The sequence below is a fragment of the Silurus aristotelis genome (genome assembly GCF_946808225.1).
Source record: "Silurus aristotelis genome assembly, chromosome: 9".
In the NCBI taxonomy this organism is placed as follows: Eukaryota; Metazoa; Chordata; class Actinopteri; order Siluriformes; family Siluridae; genus Silurus; species Silurus aristotelis.
In genome coordinates this window covers 24,717,979-24,739,217 of record NC_139582.1, presented here as the reverse complement: position 1 = coordinate 24,739,217, position 21,239 = coordinate 24,717,979, and the positions used below count along the sequence as shown (strand labels likewise).

The 21,239-nt window shown below is 35.6% G+C and overlaps 1 protein-coding gene across 2 annotated transcripts in view; it reads right to left on the bottom strand.

The window, feature by feature from the left end:
* Positions 1-4,109, bottom strand: part of tecpr2 (tectonin beta-propeller repeat containing 2) — a 38,713-nt gene extending 34,604 nt beyond the window's left edge. Inside the window, exons 1-4 of one of the 2 annotated variants that reach the window (XM_083550570.1) lie at positions 4,018-4,109; positions 2,789-3,029; positions 2,569-2,697; positions 1,342-1,473 (exon numbers count right to left, since the gene is read on the bottom strand). In XM_083550570.1, the coding sequence (XP_083406696.1) occupies positions 1,342-1,473; positions 2,569-2,697; positions 2,789-3,029; positions 4,018-4,022 (507 nt within the window). In that variant the 5' untranslated portion in view covers positions 4,023-4,109. Of the gene's footprint in view, positions 1-1,341; positions 1,474-2,568; positions 2,698-2,788; positions 3,030-3,929 lie in introns of both variants that reach the window. The other variant, XM_083550571.1, reaches the window with a different exon arrangement.
* Between the last annotated feature and the right edge of the window lie 17,130 nt (positions 4,110-21,239).

Here is a 21,239-nt window from a genome sequence, read left to right as displayed (position 1 = left end):
GGTCTCTTAAAATAAGCAAGTGATTTGTTTCCTTTTTTAAAAAAAATTACATTTCATTGCTGAAATTGCAGACAAGAATATCTGTGAAAACTAAACTCATTTAGTGCATTTAATTGGCATATTACATCAAAATGCACATATATAACAAAAAAAATCATAAATAAATATATTAAAATAAACTTCAAATTACTTAAAATAATAATAATAATAATAATAATAATAATAATAATAATAGGTACACACCTTTCCAGCCCCCTTTTGTGGGTACCATGTGTTTAAATGAGACCCAGTGCGGTCCAGAGTTTAGCAGGTGGTGTGTCAGTAATAATGGTCCGTGGGGGAAACATAATAATTTGCCTCAATGCTTTTTTTTGTATTTGAATTACTCGAGTAAGCCTAGGAGTTCTTTTAGACCTACATGAAAGACGCTCAAGCATCAGCGCATTTAAACAAACACTGCAGTGCAATTCAGACGATGATGAGCCAAACCCCTGCCTCTAACAACACCCTGAAAACAAAGTTTTGGGTTCATGATAAATTATAAGATATCAATCAGTTTGACTCATTCATATGATTTTATTAATGATTGATGTGCTGAGAGTAACAAAAGCCTTTTCAGTTGATTGAGGAAGAGTCTTGTGACAAAAAGGATAAAAAGAACATTATAGCCATAATAAATCATAGTACTTTGGATACTTAAGTACATTTGAAGGCAAATACTTTTGTACTTTTAATCAAGTGAAAGTTAAAGGGAGCACTTTTACTTTTAATTTAATAATATTTTACTGTATCTTTTACTCAACTACCGGTACATGCTTTTTGAACTTCGTCCAACACTGATAGATTATAAATGTAAATTTGCTTTATGATGTAATTTCACTAATGAATTGTTTAGAACAGAAAAATTGCTGTTATTATTTCTTTTGATCAGTTGTATCCTGTTAAAGTGATTATGATCAATCAGTAATGTTTCTGAACCTAAAGGAATGTTTGAAGGAAGAATTTTTTTTTTGGTATACTATTCTTCCCCGTACACTCGTGCATGATGGTGTTGCCAAAATGGATGAGCAAACATCAATATTATACAAAGCAAAATTGAATGGTGTAATTCAGATAATCAATACTGAAAGATCAAACACAATACACACAAGACCTGCTAACTGCTATTTGGACAAAAATCATTATAGTCTGTAAATCAATGCATCCTGTAAGAATAAGAAGTTCAAAAATCCTGCTAAACATATTCACAAATCAATATGATTTATATACAGTTATGTATTTGTAAAATATTACTATCTAATAGAAATTCTGGACATTTCCCAGAAAATGACAGATTCTCACCTGGTCCAGGTCCACAGCAGAATAAACCACTTTCCCTTTATCATCACCAGAGAAGAGTTTCATGCCATTAGCGCTCCATGCTAACGTGGTCACTGTGCTCTTGTGTAGGCCGACTACGTCAAAGCGTCTCAACTGCAAAAAAATAAAAATAAATAAATAGATTTACACACCATAACTATCAAATTCATGAAAACGTAACAATAATTATAAAAACGGAAAACTGATTGTTGAGCTCTTATTTATAGCAGAATTTGGACAGGTTAATGTAAATATTCACACAGGTGAATGTATGGTGTTTTATTCTTTAATGCGATATTAAAATTAAGAACTATATTTGAGAGGGGGTTAAAAAATAATAAATAAATAAATAAATAAATAAATAAATAAATACATCAGTAAATGGTCACAAGAACAGGCAAAAAGAAAAAAAAAAATAAGTGTAAAGTATTTGAAGATGCTCTGTATGAACAGATTAGACTTGACTTTAAATGTAATATTTTTTAGGAGTCAGCAGTATCAGCGTTTTATAATTTACCTTCATGGCATTTAGCAGACGCACTTACTCAGTGTGACTTACTTTTATAGAACTGAGCAGTTCAAGTGAGCCTTGCTGAGCCTTGCTGAGCCCAACTGAGCCTTGCTCAAGGGCCCAGCAGTGATACCTTCATAAATTTGGGATTTGAACTTATAAGCTTCTGATCAAGTCCTAAACTAAACATGACAAGCTGCATTATTATTTGCGTTTTACAACTTTACTACAAGACATACGAGAAAAGAGACTGGTATAAGAAAGTTGTTCTAGCAGTGGTGACTGAAATTGTTTCACGGATGCTTCTTGACATTTCTTGCACTTGAATACAAATAAAGTATTCAGTTTTCTATTTAATACAAAATACATTTAGTGTTTACCAATTTTTTTTGCTATTCTGCAAAAGGAAGAAAAGACTTCTGGACATGTTGTTAATGGAAATATTTCACTTGGCAGAGTTAGCCTCATCACACCAACACAGTGTAGATCGATGTTCTTTTATTTCTTACTGAACTAGGATTTATTAATATAACAAACTTGGTCTGGTTTGGAATTGATAGTCTGATAAGCTAATATTATTTATATACTATGCATCAGAGTATTGTACATTACTGAAGTGCCACAACTATGAGTAAGCATTATTCAAAAAATCATTAATTACTCAGTAACTACAAAATGTTCCAGCAGACCCTGAATACCTGTTTATTTCTGCCTGGAAGCTGCGACACCAGCTGAAATAGAGCAACTCGGCCTGATGCCGTACCGACAGCCACTAGGTCATCAAAGCAACTCAGCAGCTTCACTACTGTGATCGCCTCACGTTTCCCCTGTTCAAGTCAGACACACAGAATCAAGCTTACTCAAAACATAAAACCAAAGCAGTAACACATGAATATGTGAATAAGCGAATGGTTGTACCTCCAAGTTGTACTTATTCATCTGGCTTACTCTCCTGCAGTAAAGGTAGAGCATGCCGATGCTGCTGCCCACCGCGATGTAGTCACTGTTACTGTCCAGAGCTGTGAGATAGACGAGGATGGAGCGGAAGCCTTTCTGAACTTTTGCAGGGATGGAGTTGAGCAGGTAGTAAAGAGGGCAGAATTCCCTCAGAGGCAGACAGGGTGGTTGAGATGCCATGGTTATTAGATCCTTCTGCATACTGAAAAATGACAACAGTGACAATCCATTTTATGTTAAGTAGGGTAACATCTTGTAACAAATGTTCTACTTTAAGCTTTTCTTGCACTTTTGTGAAACCAGAAGAAGAGCACCACAGAAGAGCACCACAAATGACAATAAGAAACACAGGCAGAATTGGATGAAGAAATGAGTACAGCTGATTTAAGCTCAGACTATAGCATTGTGCATCTTATTACTTCTTACATCCTCTTACAAATTTTCTGCACACTTCTGCTACAACACTCCATATGTGCTTTGCTCGAATGTGCTTTGCTGGTATCAATAGAATTGTTTGTTGTACCCTTATATTCAGTGATTTACAGTAAATAGGGGTGTGTGTAAAACTTCTCTTCAGTAATAAACTACTGCAAAACATAATGCATTACATTACATTACAAAAACATTCCACACAACTGCTGACAAACTGGTATTGTGACACTGTGGTCAGAGACGAGTGCAGCGTTTCCAACTGTGATCAGAGGTCATGAGGATTAAATAAATAAGTAAATCAAGTCCATCATTTTATCTAGAGACTTTGTGATCATGCATTATCTTTATAACCTTCAAACACGGTTACAGCGATCACACTTCCCACCTGTCAGATCATTTCATGTTCACAGTTAGCTAAAAAATCTTCAGCAGCAATCCCTTGGCCATTTAGTTCCACTAATATTTAACATGTCACACTGGTTACACTTTTAAAGCCTCCACACTGAAAGAAGAATTGTGCTTGTCCACACGATCATTACATCAGAAAATAAAATCGGATTAAATGCCAAACGTTTTCACAGCACTGCGTTTGTGCGCTGGAGTCAGTTAACTAGCCTGTCAGTGTCCACCGCTCACACACCGCATCTGTCCTTCACCACACACTACTTACACTGAGTCTGACCCGAGATACAATCACACCACATTTACAGATAATATCGGGGTTAAATTCTCAGTCTGCCAGCAATGTTTTGACATACGGCATGAACAAATCACAGACATGTCTCCTCTTGTTGATGTTGCCAAACGACTTCTTCTATCCTGCCTCACTCAATAAAGGCAAATTAAAACAAGATCGCCACCTACCGTCAAGGAGTTACAGCCGAGCCTCAACATCGTTCCCTTTCAGAACTCGAGATCCGTCGGAACGATTTGGGAACGTGACTGCGTTGTCCATGCTCTGAGTATTGAGTCTAATCAGTCAAAATGTGAAGACAGGCTGTCACGACCAGGGAGTATAAAGAAGACTGCATCAGCTTCTGTTTTGTTCATGAAGCGCTCTGTGTAAAATTTAATGTTTTTCTGTTTGTAAAAAAAAAAGGCATTTAAGAAAACCAAGCCATGTTTCGGCCTTGTGCTTCTCTCTGTCACGCCACGGGTTGAAGAGACGCTAACAAGCTATCCCTTACCGGGTGTGGCATCTTCCCTAAAACCCCTGACATTACCCACCAAGCCCCTGTGCACTACCTCGGCAGTGGTGGGTAAGGCTTACGCCCAGCAGGTCAGGATCCACCGTATGGCGTGCAGAGACAGAGCGTCGTGACCAAAAAGGTCCTGACCTGACCTGTGGAGGGATGACTGGGGGGTGTGTAGCATCGTTTCCTCCCAGCCCCTTCAGGGACCCCATTTGTTAACCCTGCCACGAAATGTGCTTCAGGGCAGGGCCAGCTCCACCTAGCTCCCTCCTTCGGTTCCGCCCGGCATCATTGCGGACCAGAAGGTCTCGTTTCCAGAGCCACGTTTGGGCACTGCCCCGGCTCTGCACACACCGAAGGTCAGTCTCGAGAGACTGATACCCTTAAGGGAGAACCTGGCAGCCTGGAGGGCCTTGCCAGACGTGTCCCTGTGGGTCCTGCGTACTGTAGAGCGAGGCTACGCGATTCAGTTCGGGTCTCGCCCGCTCCGGTTCAATGGGCTCTCTCTCACTCTGGTGAGAAGCAAGCAGGCTCTGGTCCTGGAACAAGAAGTAGATACTCTCCTGAAGAAGGAGGCCATGGAGGTGGTCTCTCCGTCAGACAGAGAGTCTGGGTTCTACAGCCTGTACTTCATAGTTCCCAAAAAGGACAGTGGGTTGCATCCTATCCTAGATCTACGTCAGCTAAACCGCTCTTTAATGAGGCTCCGGTTCAGGGGGCTTACCCTCAAGCAGGTCGTGTCTCAGATCAGATCTGAGGATGGGTTTGTCACAATAGATCTAAAGGATGCATACTTTCACGTACCCATCCTCCCTTTTCACAGAAAGTTCCTGAGTTTTGCTTTTGGGGTCAAAGCATTCCAATATCGGGTTCTTCCATTTAGCCTTGCCCTGTCACCCCGCACCTTCACAAAGTGTCGATGTGGCTCTGGCTCCCCTGAGACTTAAGGGCATCCGTGACCTTAATTATATCGATGATTGGTTAATATTAGCTCAATCAGAGCAGTTAGCGGTCCGGCATCGAGATGTCATTCCCGCTCACATAAAGAAGCTGGGGTTTCGGCTTAATATGTTGCATTCCTGAAAGGGAACTTGGTTTACATACGTAACCTAGAGATAGTATGGCTGATGTACAAATAGTTTTTTACTGCCTCCATTGATGCACTACCTAGAGTATAAAATAATGGCCCCTACTATAGTGAGCTATATGGTCAGATACAGAGTCGTTTCACACTTGGCTCAGAATCAAGTCTGGTTTTACAACTATTAATAAATGTTCAGACACGTTTCCAAATAAAAATTTAAATAATGTAAGAAGTACAACCAGGGTAACAAACATCATACATCATTCTTTACATACTCAGCTTGTATAATACAATCTTTTGCACAATAGGGGGCAGTAAAATCACACGAAATCATGTTGCTCACATATATATATATATATATATATATATATATATATATATATATATATATATATATATATATATATATATATATATATATATATATATATATATAGCACACATCTATATTCCCCACAACCAATTCCTATTCATTAATCTTCTCAGCGATTAATCCCTGATCGCCAGTGTTCCAATCTTCTTAGTCTTCTAAGTCTTCTTATTGACATATCCCTAATAAACATGATTCCCATTAACTAATCCCTGATTACCCATCTTCCCAATGACTGACCCCATCACTGCTGTTCCTAATTAATAATCCCTGATCACCATTTCTAATGACCCTAATTAATATTTATAATAACACCAGTTGCACCTGTTTCTAATGACTAATCAGTAATTGCAACTGTTCATTAACGTCTATCTATCTATCTATCTATCTATCTATCTATCTATCTATCTATCTATCTATCTATCTATCTATCTATCTATCTATCTATCTATCTATCTATCTATCTATCTATCTATCTATCTATCTATCTATCTATCTATCTATCCTAAGAGCATTTAACAATTGGCGTATAAATAAATGACAATGCATATTAACATTGCATCAAATGTTGTATTCTGTCACTATAACTGTTTCATTTGCTTTGTACCTAATTCTAATTCTAATTCTAATCTAATTTAATTTTATCTAATCTAATCTAATCTAATCTAAAATGCATTTGAGAAATTCTATATGCATGAAAACCTTTTTTTAAGTTGCATTTACGGAATTTGTGCTCCACGAAGAATATATCCTCAGTTCAAGTAAAGAGTAATACTGGGTGTATGGGGCAGGATTCAAAATAAGTGCCACCATCTTAACAATTACATTATAAATTACCTGGATTTCGTCTGGGTTTACTGGTTTCCAGGTTCCAAACTCCTAGATACACAGCTGAATAGCCCCTAAATGTGAATCAGTGCTCATGAATGGTAATTAAAATTTTCATTGTCAGAAATATTACTTAGATTTAAAAATCTTGTGTTCCAATTATAAAACATAAAACACATTTATATAAGATAGATTGGAAGAAAACAAAAATGTTTTATATAATAATAAATATTATTAGTTAAAAAACAACAAGATTTGTTTAAACAAATATGAATATTTTCATGAATATAAGATAATATGATGTCTGAGATTGAAAGTATGCAACAGAGGATTATCTGTCACAACATCCCCAAGAATATGAAGGTTTTAATTTGTCTGCCACTAGGTGTTGATGGAATTATGTTTCGAGGTTTATCCTTATGACTGCTTTAGATTTGTGTTAGTGAGAATACACTCCTTCGCTTATTCTCTTTCTTAAGTGTATGAATGTTGTGTAGGATTTACAGAATTATCATTATAATCAGGAAAAATTCACTGTTTCCACTTTAGAACTGATTCAAACAGGATCAAACATTCAGCAAGTACAAACATGTAATACTATTTTTATATTCTTCATTAATTTCCTTCCTGTTTGAAGTGCATTTTAAAAAGGGGGAGGGATACAAATTAGTAACAAGAAGGTCTTGAATGGACAGTGAGGGAATTGCTGTCAGTTATAAAATAAAAAAATGGTGGTTGTTAGGACCAGGCTGCACACTCCTAAAACAAATATAAGATTTAATGTCAACCTTCACCCGCTTCCCAACCTCAAAGTGCTAAAAATAATCATCACTATAAACCTATTTAATTTCTGTAATAGTGTGGCCATGTGATCATCAAATAAATCAAATCTACACAATACCATAAAGCATTGAATGACTGATGAAACATGTGGTCTGGATATCCACTTGCTATTTAGTATTTGTAAACACATTTAAGGTTGAGAAGGTGACAGTGCAGTATAACATTAAGGAGGGTTTCATGGGAAGAGTGGCCATGCATGCTAACATGAATTGATTTAGCTTTTTATTGACAAAGACCAATTACACACAAAGCAAGACGAATTGATCCTGGCAAAACAAGGGTGATGTCATTCGCTGATATTAATGACACTGCTGTCAGTTATCGGATATTAATCACTTAGACAGGATGTAATGAGCCAAAAAGACGGTTTTCAATTCAGCTAAATTATATTTAAATACTACACAGACACTTTATAAAACCTTGACAGGAGCCAAACCCTAGAGAAAAACATACTTTTAAAATGAATATCTTTAACTTCACTTGAGTTTTTTAATTACCAGGTATTGCAATCATGCTTGGTCATATAGTTATTGCACAAAAATCAAAAATTCTTCAGCATGTTTAATGCTTGTAACACAAAGCTGCTTTTGCTAGAAAAAAAAAATAACCCAGTGCCACAGATAACTGGTGCTTCCTACTCCGCAAACACACACACACACAAACACACACACGCACACACACACACACACACACACACACACACACACACACACACACACACACACACACACACACACACACACACACACACACACACACACACACACACACACCCCAGAATTCCTTACCACTGCTCAATTACATTACTTCTAATCCCAGTCCCTGCTTGCCCAACCATGCAGGCCTGGACTGGTAGCTCAAAAGATCAGCAGGTTAATATAATTTGATAAGAGGTTAATTTTGGGCCAATCATGTGCTAATAAATCAAACAATGGTTTCATACTGTGTAAACGTTCTTAGTAATTAATTATCGATACCTAATAATTTAGTTATAACACGAATGAACAAAGAGGCAGAAGGCACAGTGAACCACTGAGCATTATCACAGACAGGATGAGCTTACACTTAATAAGAACATTAATTACACATTAATTAAACAACATGCATTAAAATTGCAAGCTCAGATCAAAGAGAAGCACTGGGCTCTTATTGAACAATATGCAGGTTAACAGTTTGGCAAAGGCTCACAAAAATAAGAATAAATCATTCAGGAAATAAGGCGTTAACATATACCAGACATTAATAAACACAATGTCACTATTAGGTTGACAGAAAACGTGTAGTGTTAATAGTTCCCACAGATAACAATGTTGTGGGAAGATTTATAAACATTCAGAAAGTGTCCTGACTGTACATTTATAGTTATTTAAAGTATGAAATCATCAAATCATCAAGTTCTAATTGACAAAAATATAATTGAAAAATATGCTAATGCTAATATCAACCATAAATATTTTTTTTAGTTGTGGTAAATTCAGTATTAGCTTTTTTTGCTTTACATACACACATTGTCAATGCAAGCAGATCCTTTTAAAATGATAAAAAAAAAAAAGGTCTTGTGGAATTGCTGCTTCTACTGCACCTTTTGTTAAGTAAATGAAATCAACACAAAACAACAAAATAATTATTGTCTAAAGTCAACATGGAAACCATCATCATTCTTAGTGAATTCCCACATTATACAGCTATGACAGGAACAGCAGAACAGTACGTGCAGTCTATCTATCTATCTATCTATCTATCTATCTATCTATCTATCTATCTATCTATCTATCTATCTATCTATCTATCTATCTATCTATCTATCTATCTATCTATCTATCTATACATACATACATACACATACCTCAGTTTTTAAATCATTATTATTATTATTATTATTAATATTATCATTATTGTTATTATTAATATAATATATTGGTTTATATAAAATGAATTATTTTAATTATTATTATTATTATTATAACATTTGTGAGCAACAATTCACACTGATAACAATTTTGAATAAAATGCCAACAAGGTTAAATAATATATAAAATAATATTATATAATATTTTGTAAAATAAAATATATAAAAATAAAATAAATGTAATGCAATACACTAACTTGATTAAATTGCATAATTGATTAAATTGATTACATAAATTAAATAAATGTTAGATATGTACAGATATACAGATATGTGTTCATAATTGTGTGTGTGTGTGTGTGTGTGTGTGTGTGTGTGTGTGTGTGTGTGTGTGTGTGTGTGTGTGTTTTACATTTAATATTTTATTTTGTATAATCTACTTAACTGTCTTACTTTTAGCATAATTTACCAAATGTCTTCATTCCTTCCATCCTTTATTTATTTACTCCCTTAATATGCAGTATTCAATATTTCTCCTTTTATGAATGTTTTAACAATTACACGTAAATATATATATATTTTTCCATGTTTTACAGGCATTCAGCGAGCATGGGTTATTTCCAAAATAATTTAAATTCACACACACACAAGCACACACACACACACACACACACACACACACACACACACACACACACACACACACACACACACACACACACACACACACACACACTATATTACAATGCATTCAGAATGGATTGTGACCCTATTTTTTTATTTTGTAATGCTGTTTTTCTCATTAGTCTACACTGAGTACATCATAATGACAGATTTGAACACAGAATTCTAGAAATGTCTGTCATTTTAAAAATTATAATAATAAACAAAATCTTTGCTCCATTCAGCATTCCCTTAACCAGACCAGTTGCCAAGTCTATGCTGCAAAAAAAACCACACCTTCCAAGATGCTGCCACCATCAGGCTTCTCTTTTGGGATGGTTTTTGGCAGGTTATGAGCAGTGCCTGGTTTTCCCTAGACATAACTCTAGCAGCGACGGCTGGACAAGTGTGAAATATGGGCGAAGTTAAAAGTAACAAGTGAGAGGCACATGTGTGGCTGATGGGACTATGTCCCAGTGACTGGTGAACTTGGGGGAAAGCTTAGTGAGTGCATGCGTGTGGAGATGTGTTTGCGTAGCCGGTTTGTCCACTAAAAAGTAGTGTTGAATTGGTAGCAAGTGTGAGATAATCTTATTCCACACTGTCTGAGAGTCCTCCAGGTGCCTGTTTGCAAACTCTAAGCAGGCTTCCATTGATTTCGCACAGAGGAGAGGCTTCCATCTAGCCACTCTGGCATAAAATCAAATCAAATCAAATAAAATTTTATTCATCACATACACATACATACAGGGTACGACATGCAGTGAAATGCTTTATACGACGGTCCGGCAAGAGGGGAATAGGGTGGGGAGAGAGAGAAAAAAAAAAGCAGATAAATAAAGTATAAAAACTATATAAAATAAAATATAAGGTATAAAGGATATTTAAAGATAGGTATGTAAACAAAGTAAAAAATTTATATACAAAGAAAATCCTTATGGCAGTAGACAGTGAAACAGTAAACAATGTGTACCAAAGTGTAAACAATAGACAATTTTAGTGGTGGGTTGTCCATAAAGTGTCCGTGTGCAGTATGGTGTGGTGTAAAGTGTTCATAAAGTGTCCGTGTGCGGTATAGAGTGACCATAAAGTGTCCGTGTGCGGTATAGAGTGACCATAAAGTGTCCGTGTGCGGTATGGTGTGGTATAAAATAAAAAAATATAAAGTGCACTTTGCTGTGCAAGTCCAGAGTTTAAAGTGACGTGGTGCGAGAGGTGAGGTATGTACAGAGAAGAAGTGTGATGATGGAGAGAGTGGACCAGCTTATTAGATCCTGGGTGTTTCCTGGTTTAAACACCGAATGGCCTGCGGGAAGAAGCTCCTCCTCATTCTCTCTGTGTTCGCTTTCAGGGAGTGGAAGTGTTTCCCTGAACGCAACAAAGAGAAGAGTCCATTGTTGGGATGGCTGAGGTCCTTCACAATCTTCCTGGCTCTGATCCGGCACCGTGTGCTGTAGATGTCCTGCAGGTCAGGGAGCTTGGTGTGGATGGTGCGTTCAGCTGAACGCACCACCCTCTGGAGGGCTCATCTGTCCTGCATGGTGCTGTTCCCAAACCAGGAAGTGATGCTACCCGTCAGAACGCTATCAATGGTGCAGGTGTAGAAAGTCTTAAGCACCTGAGAGAGTAGTTTAAAGTCCCTTAAGCGTCTCAGATGGTACAGACGCTGCCGGGCCTTCTTCACCAGGGTGTTAGTGTGACAGGACCAAGACAGATCCTGTGTGATGTGAACGCCCAAGTATCGGAAACTGTCCACTCTTTCCACTGGAGTAACGCAGATGTTTAGGGGTTGGTATGACCGCTCCCGCTTTGTGCTGAAGTCCACGATCAACTCCTTAGTTTTGCTGACGTTCAGGAGAATATTGTTCTCCTGGCACCATCTCTCCAGGTTTTTAACCTCCTGTAGGTAGGCCGTCTCGTCGTTGTTGTTGATCAGGCCCACCACAACAGTGTCGTCAGCAAACTTGAAAATATTTCCTAATGGAAGCATGTATATTGTAAAAAGCAGGGGTCCCAGAACTGACCCTTGTGGCACGCCATAATTTACTAGCATTATCCTGGATAGCTCTCCATTTAAATCTACGAAATGGTAACGATTGGACAGGTAGGATTTAAACCAGCTTAATGCCTGTCCCTGAATAACGATGTAATTCTGTAAGCGATCGAGGAGAAGATCATGATCTATAGTGTCGAACGCAGCACTAAGATCTAGTAAAACTAATAGGGAGATGTAGCCTTGGTCTGAAGCTAAAAACAGGTCGTTAGTGATTTTAACTAGAGCAGTTTCTGTGCTATGATGGGGCCTAAAACCTGACTGAAACTCTTCAAAGATATTGTTCTCCTGCAAGTGGTTACATAGCTGGGCAGCGACAATCTTTTCTAAAATCTTAGACATAAATGGGAGATTTGAAATTGGTCTGTAATTCGATAGCGTGTTTGGATCCAGATTAGGTTTTTTAATGAGGGGCTTAATAACTGCTAACTTGAGGGATTTAGGGACATGACCTAACGATAGTGAGGAGTTAATAATATTTAAAAGAGGCTCACCAGCTGTATATAACACTTCCTTCAGTAGTTTAGTGGGAATTGGATTTAACTGACATGTTGTTGATTTAGCTTTCATAATAGCATCATACAGCTCTTCCTGTCCTATACATGTAAAACAGTGTAGTTGTGGGGTTGTAAGTACGATTGTGTCGGGAGATGCTGTCAGAGGTTGAACTGCCACAATTGTTTTTCGAATGTTATCTATTTTTTCAGTGAAGAAATTCATAAAGTCTTCACTACTAAACTGTGATGGAACACATTTTTCAGATCCCTGATTTGTTGTTAATTTAGCGACTGTACTGAAAAGGAACCTGGGGTTGTTTTTGTTATTTTCTATGAGTTTGCTCAGGTGTTTAGCTCTAGCAGCTTTTAGCGCCTGTCTGTAGCTAAGCATACTGTCTTTATACGCAATTCTAAATACCTCCAATTTAGTTTTCCTCCATTTTCTCTCCAGATTACGTGTTGTTTTCTTTAGGGCATGCGTATGACTATTATACCAAGGTGCAGGTGCTTGTTCTCGAACCTTTTTTAACCGGATGGGGGCAACAGTGTCTAAAGTGCTAGTGAGGATAAGGTCTATGTTGTTTGCCATCTCATCAAGATGATCAGCAGTTATGGGTTTAATATGAAACTGAGATAAATCAGGCAGGTTATTTATGAATCTGTCCTTAGTGGTTGGAATAATAGTCCTACCAAGTCGATACCGTGGTGAAACACGGTTAATCTGCTCTACCGGTAGTGTGTACAGTAGGAGATAATGGTCTGTGATGTCATCATTCTGAGGTAAAATATTTATATCAGTGACGTCTGCTCCGTGGGATATTATTAAGTCTAGTGTGTGGTTAAAACGGTGGGTTGGTCTGGTGACGTTTTGTTTAACTCCAAAAGAGTTTAGTAAATCGACAAATGATAATCCTAGGGCATCGTTTTCATCATCTACATGAATATTAAAATCTCCTACAAGCAGCACTTTATCAAAGCTGATCAGGAGGTCTGAGAGAAAACAAGCAAACTCATGAAGAAAATCAGCGTAGGGTCCTGGGGGTCTGTACACGGTGACCAGAGCGAGTTTTCTATGCATCTCTGAAAGTGCAATTTTAAGAACGAGCACTTCAAATGATTTAAAGCTGAATCCTAATCTCTGACTAACATTAAGAGAAGCACTATAAATGGTTCCTACACCCCCCCCACAACCAGTCTGACGGGGCTCATGCTTATAAACATATCCTGACGGTGTCGACTCGTTTAGACCCATATAATCACCTGGTTTAATCCAGGTCTCAGTGAGACAGAGTGCATCGAGATTATTATCTGTGATCATCTCATTTACAATCAGTGCTTTGGGTGCAAGTGATCTAATGTTTAAAAGACCGAACTTTAGAACTTTGTTGTGTTTGTTTATCTGGCATTTTTCAGTTTTAACTGCAATAAGATTATTTCTGGATCTTGTGTATGTAATTCTTGGTTTTACTACACGAGGAATAGATACGGTTTCTATAAACTGGGCTGTGTGTGAACTTGTAACTATTTGGTCTGTAGTATGCGTGTTCTTATAGTTGAAGATTTCTTGATGTCTTACCAGTCAGATGGTGTGTAGTATCCTAGAGATGTTATCTGATAGCACTGCTGCTCCAACTCTGCTGGGGTGCAGGCCATCAGGGCGGAAGAACCTAGGACGCTCCCAGAAACAGTTCCAGTTATTAACAAAGAGAAGTTTATGTTCTCGACACCATGACTGTAACCATTCATTTAGAGCTAAAAGTCTACTAAACTTCTCAGCCCCTCGCTGGTAAGTGGGAAGAGGTCCTGACACAATGATCCTCGTTGTGGGTGATGTGCTGCGTACCGTCTCCACCAGGATCCTGAAGTCCCTCTTTAAGATCTCCGTTTGCCGCAGCCTGGTGTCATTTGATCCGGCATGGAGAACAACCGCTCCGAAGTTCTCGTTCAGGATCGCGGGTACCTGCGCAGCGACATCCAGAACACGAGCACCAGGAATGTGTGTGTGTATATGGTGTTCCATTCAGAGTTTATTCCCACCTCACCCTCAGTGTTTCTGGGAATATATAACCTCAGCCACGCTCTTATTTTGGATTTAATTGACTGCTTTATTGATTGATACTATTTTCATCCATGTAAATCTGTGTGAAATGTAATCTCATAATAAATCAATAAATAAATGATTAATTACCTCTTGGGTAGGTTCCAGGTTTTTGTTGCTTTATTTGATTTAAAGGGCTCTCTCATGTCTCTGTCTTTATTTGTTAATTAATAAGTATTTTCTATAAACATGTATACATTTTTTTAAGTCTTACATTTTTTGTCAACATCTAATAGATTATTCTCTCTTGTCGGAAGCAAATGCAAAAATGTTTTCAGAATGATTTTTTCCAGTAATAAAGATGGACGTTTATGCCTCTAGATAACCCCCCTCATCTTATTTTGTTCCATCTGGTGATCTCTGTGGTTGTGATAGATGTAGTCGAGTGATGAGGTCATGGATTTCTTATGTCCCCAGTATAAAACTTAATTGGCAATGAGCCTTCCATATCTTACAATATGCTTTGTTATAAATCAGAATGCAGTCACCTGAGCCTATGGCACTAAACTTTAATTGAGCGCAGCAGTGTACCCACCTAAAATACCTTTGCCTTCATGGAGGAAGAGGAGAAGGAGAAGGAGGAGAAGGAGGAGGAGGAGAGGATTGAGTGAACATAATTTATGACCCCAAGAGCTTTCAAATGGCCAAAACAAAACAGTACGCTCATGTTTCTCACATTAATTTTGCATGGGTTTTCTTTTACAAGGTCACAGGGTGGCACCCTACACTGGACACAGGCCTTATCCGTCCATCCCTACAAAAAAAAACAAATAAACAAATGAACCAAAAAAATAACAAAGTCAGCATCTACACCTTTGTCTACAACAGAAGTTCTGAAAATGGCTCCTAGGTTGTGTGATCATAGCTACTAAACTCTCATGAGCATGAATAAATTGTTTTTTCTTTACACATGGCCTTAAGTGACCAGTGGAAAAAAACACAGGGTTTTTGAGGCCTGAGGGCACATGAGTTTAAACCTCCTCTTCTTCACGTCCGCACACAGTGACACGTTCCACATGATCTGAACGACTGTGTATAGCCTTTACTGATGGTTATCCGAGGTTGCACAGATATCTCCATGACAGTGTTTTATGTTTGAAGAGTTTGTGATTGATGTGTTGTCACTGGAAAGCCCAGTATAATGTTCTGCTTGAGATTATTCAATAAATAACTATTAACAAAACAAGTAGTTGTAGAAGTAGTAGTAAGCTAATGTTGCTGCACTTGTTCTATATTTATAATACTATGACCTTTAAAAACCTTGTATATTTCTAGTATGACTAAAAACTCAGGGTGCACATTATTTTAGGATTCAGGTACTAAAAATTAGAAAAATAAATAGATATCAAAGATAGAAAATGTAATAATAAATTTTTTAGATGTTGAATTCATTGCCCTGCAACATTTCGAGGTAAGTACGTATGGAATAATCACTTTCAAAATATCAACTGGAAATTGATTTGGACTTATAACAACAAATTCTGTGTCACGAATAAAGTTAATGAAGTTTACTTTAAAATTTTACATATAATTTATCCAACTAACCATTTTCTCAATAGATACAAAGCCGATATTTCTGAATGTTGTGTTTTTTGTGGAATGGATATAGAGACTGTTTTGCATCTTTTTTTTGAATGTATGTATGTTCAATTTTTCTGGACTGATGTTGAATATTTATTTACTAAGTTGAGCGGATCTAAAATTAACATAAGAAAAAGAGATGCTATATTTTATTTTGATAAAAAAGATATAGATAAAAGTCACATCTTTATACTAAATCTTTTAATATTATTAGGTAACTTTTATATACACAAATTTTAATGGTCAGAAAGGAAGCCCAATATCTCCCAATTCAAAGTTGATCTGAGGATTTATTTTGGAACTCTTCAAGGTCTTTCAAATCCGAAAGCAACCAGAACTATGAACATGTTCAAAGAACTTAACTCCTCTTTTTTACTGTGATTATTGATGTATACCCTCATTATGTCTCTTTTTTTTTGTTTTTTGTTTTTATTGTTGTTTCTCTAGGAAATATGAATACCATGTTTGTAACACTTTACTACATTTTTGATTATAAACTGTTCATTATATACAAAAAAAATAAAAAATACAAAAAACAAGTCAGACAAACTGACCGATGATTGGACGAGACACCTGTCCTTCAAAATATACAGGAAGTACAACTTTTTTTCACCTTTTATTTATTTATTTATTTATTTATTTATTTATTTATTTATTTATTTATTTATGTTTTTATTAAGCAATTAACCATATACAAACAACATGGCAATAACATGTACAATTTACATTACAATACACAGAACAGGTGCATAAAAATACAAATATATACACATACATAAATACAATTTATAATAATAATCATCAAATTAAAGTAAAAAAAAAGGTTTATTCTGTAAATCATATATTTTTTTTAAAGGACAAAAGATTCATTGCATTTTTCTTTCTAATCACTTTTAGGGCTGTTGTGTAAGGAAATAAACTCATTATAAAATGCAAAAAAAAAAAAAACGTTGGTTTCAAGTATTTCGATTTTGTATATAAAATTTTCCCATCTGAAGTATATTATTAACAAGAAAGTCGTCTCTGTTATTGTTTATCACGGTTTGACTTCCTTGGTGGTCTAGTGTTTAGGATTTGGTGCTCTAACCGCCGCGGCCCAGTCAGGGAACCGAACCCAGCCATTAGAGTTGCACAAACAGTGCCGGTCCCAAGCCCGGGTAAATGGGGAGGGTTGCGTTAGGAAGGTCATTCAGCGTAAAACATGTGCCATATCTTAAAATTTCTTAGATCTTTTTGTCATGATATACTGCAGCATCCCCAACATCACTGCATATGAATTTCCTTCCTCAAAGTATCTTTGGATTAATTCCAGTGTCTCCTTGCTTGCCAATGTTTATTTCTGTTATTTTTTATATTTAAAGGTGCACTAATCCAAATAATATAAAAAAGTTCAAAGTAAACGGACAATTTTACACATGTACAAGAAACAAAGTTACAAGATATCATACTTCCTGTATATTTTGAATGACAGGTGTCTCGTCCAATCATCGGTAAGTTTCCATTCACAAACTATACCTACCTTTTCCGGTTTGTCTGGCTTGTCGTGATGTTTTTTTGGATTTCTTTTTTCTTTTTATTTTTTATTGTATATAATGAACAGTTTACAATCAAAAATCTAGTAAAATGTTACAAACATGGTATTCACATTTCCTAGAAAAAAACAAAAAAACACAAAAACACAAAAAAAGAGACATAATGAGGGTATATACCAATAATCACAGTAAAAAAGAGGAGTTAAGTTCTTTGAACATGTTCATAGTTCTGGTTGCTTTCGGATTTGAAAGACCTTGAAGAGTTCCAAAATAAATCCTCAGATCAACTTTGAATTGGGAGATATTGGGCTTCCTTCTTGACCATTAAAATTTGTGTATATAAAACTTACCTAATAATATTAAAAGATTTAGTATAAAGATGTGACTTTTATCTATATCTTTTTTATCAAAATAAAATATAACATCTCTTTTTCTTATGTTAATTTTAGATCCGCTCAACTTAGTAAATAAATATTCAACATCAGTCCAGAAAAATTGAACATACATACATTCAAAAAAAAGGTGCAAAACAGTCTCTATATCCATTCCACAAAAAACACAACATTCAGAAATGTCGGCTTTGTATCTCTTGAGAAAATGGTTAGTTGGATAAATTATATGTAAAATTTTAAAGTAATCCTCATTAACTTTATTCGTGACACAGAATTTGTTGTTATAAGTCCAAATCAATTTCCAGTTGATATTTTGAAAGTGATTATTCCATACGTACTTACCTCGAAATGTTGCAGGGCAATGAATTCAACATCTAAAAAATGTATTATTACATTTTCTATCTTTAATATCAATACCGTTTAATAAGATCTGTTTTTTAAATGTTGAAGGTTTAGAATCACTGAGGCCCTTTAACAGCCTTAGAAATCCTGCTGGAATTGCATCAATTACAATACAATATTCACACAGAGGTATTGGAATATCAAATTTCTCAAGAAATTCAGTATATGTAAGTAAATAACCTTCATTATTTATTAACTGTGAGACCATTAAAATATCATTTTTAACCCAATTAGTATAAAAAATTTATTTTTTCTTATATTTTATATATGTATTATTCCAAATGATCTGCCTATGAGGAGAAAAGTTATGTTTGTATATAAGAATCCAATATAAGAGCGTCTGTCTATGAAAATTCTATAACTTAATAGGGAGTTTGTTGACCTCAAAATCACATTTCAAAAGAAACTCTATGCCAACAACTTTTTTAAAGATAAGATTTGGAATTATATACCACATCTCATCTTTATGTTTAATATAATGTTTAATCCAGTTCAACTTGAAAATTGCATTGGATGTAGCAAAATCAATCACATTCAGACCTCCTTGATTATATGAATTACATAAATTATTTTTATTTAAATAGTGAGGCTTGTTTTTCCATATGGAATTAAATAGAGTTGAATCAGTTTTTTTAAGAAAAGATTTTGGTACATCTAATACTTTAGCAGGATAGACTAAACGAGACAACTCCTCGGTTTTAGACAAAAGAATCCTGCCTTTGAGTGATAAATCCCTCATGAGCCACATATCAAATTTCGTTTTCATTTTTAGCATAAGGGGTTGGAAATTAGATTGTACTCTGTTTAACTGATCTTTGCAAATACTGATACCAAGATAAGTTACTTCCTCTCTAATCGGAATACCTTCAAATTGGGTAAAAGGAATGCCATCATCTTTAAGTGGAAAAAGAGTAAATTTTTTTATGTTTAAACATAAACCTGACACTTCAGAAAAAATATTAAGGCACTCTATACTTTTCTTAGCCTGTGATAGATCTTTCAAAAAAATAGCTGCATCATCAGCAAGCTGACAACATTTAATTTCTCTGTCCCTAATTCTGATGCCTTGAAAGGAATCATTATGCAGATGTAACGCCATCGTTTGCATAACTAACAGAAATAAAAAGGGTGCCGCTGGGTCGCCTTGTTTTATGCCTCGAGAAATACTAAATCGATAAGTTGTTCCCCACGGGAGTTTAACTGAACTATTACAGACATTGTATAAAGTTTGTATCGCCCTTTTAAAGTATTGACCAAAACCAAAAAAATCTAATAGATCAAATAAAAAATTATGTTTTACAGTATCAGTACAGTATCAGTACAGTAAGGCTTTATATATATCTATAAATAAAATGAAGCTGTCATCATTTATATAATCCTTATAATCAATTAAATCTAAGATGAATCTAATATTATTGCTAATATGTCGACCTTGCATAAAGCCTGATTGACTATCATCTATGATTGTATCTATACATAATTTTAATCTTTGAGCAAAAACATGGGCAAACACTTTTGCATCATTATTAATTAATGTTATAGGTCTCCAATTGTCAAGAAGCTGTCAATTGTCTGAATCGTTGCACGAAACACATTAACAAATCCAAAAAACACAACGACAAGCCAGACAAACCGGAAAAGGTAGGTATAGTTTGTGAATGGAAACTTACAGATCATTGGATGAGACACCTGTCACTCACCTGTGTATCTTGACTGACAGGTGTCTTGTCCAATGATCTGTAATTTGTTTTTGGATTTGTTAGTGTTTTCGGATTTGTTGTTTTGTTTTTGAATTTGTTGATTTGTTTTTGGATTTGTTAATTTGTTTTTCGATTTGTTAATTTGTTTTTCGATTTGTTAATTTGTTTTTCAGATTTGTTAATTTGTTTTCGGATTTGTTGTTTTGTTTTTGAATTTGTTGATTTGTTTTTGGATTTGTTAATTTGTTTTTGGATTTGTTAATGTGTTTTGCACTTCTCGGCCACCGTAGGTTATGCAATTATATATGATTTTATTTAAGGAATCCCCAGCTTCTAAAATTAGATTAAAAAATTCAACTGTAAAGTAAGTTTAAATAAGTATTACACACAGCAACCTGGATTTCTTCATTCAGTAAACAGCAGCACTTCTGACAATAAGTTCGGTCAAAATTTAAAACACTGATACATGGTAACAAAGCCAGAATCAAACAGGTCTGAGCGGTTTTCCAGCTGAAGTAACTTCACATCAAACTTCGTTTTGAAAGATCTTTTCTTTGAGTCTCATGTTGACCTTGATCCTGTAAGATACAAGGAAGACAGGCACTGGGTATTTTCTGTGTGTTTAGCTGTCACTTCTTTTCATAGATTTTATCTTTCCAGTAATTGTTAAGCAAGTACTAATTACTCTTATCACTATGATCACTCAACAGCTTCTCCACATTTTCACTGCCATAGCCTTTATATTTACTTAACATATATTTACAAATATACATTATATGATGTAAAAGAGGATATAAAGTGCTTCTATAAGTCAATGGGCTGGATAAAGGGTGTTTGCTGAAATATAAATAAGACATTAACCTCTTAATTTGACTATGATTTGCCTTGTGCCGTT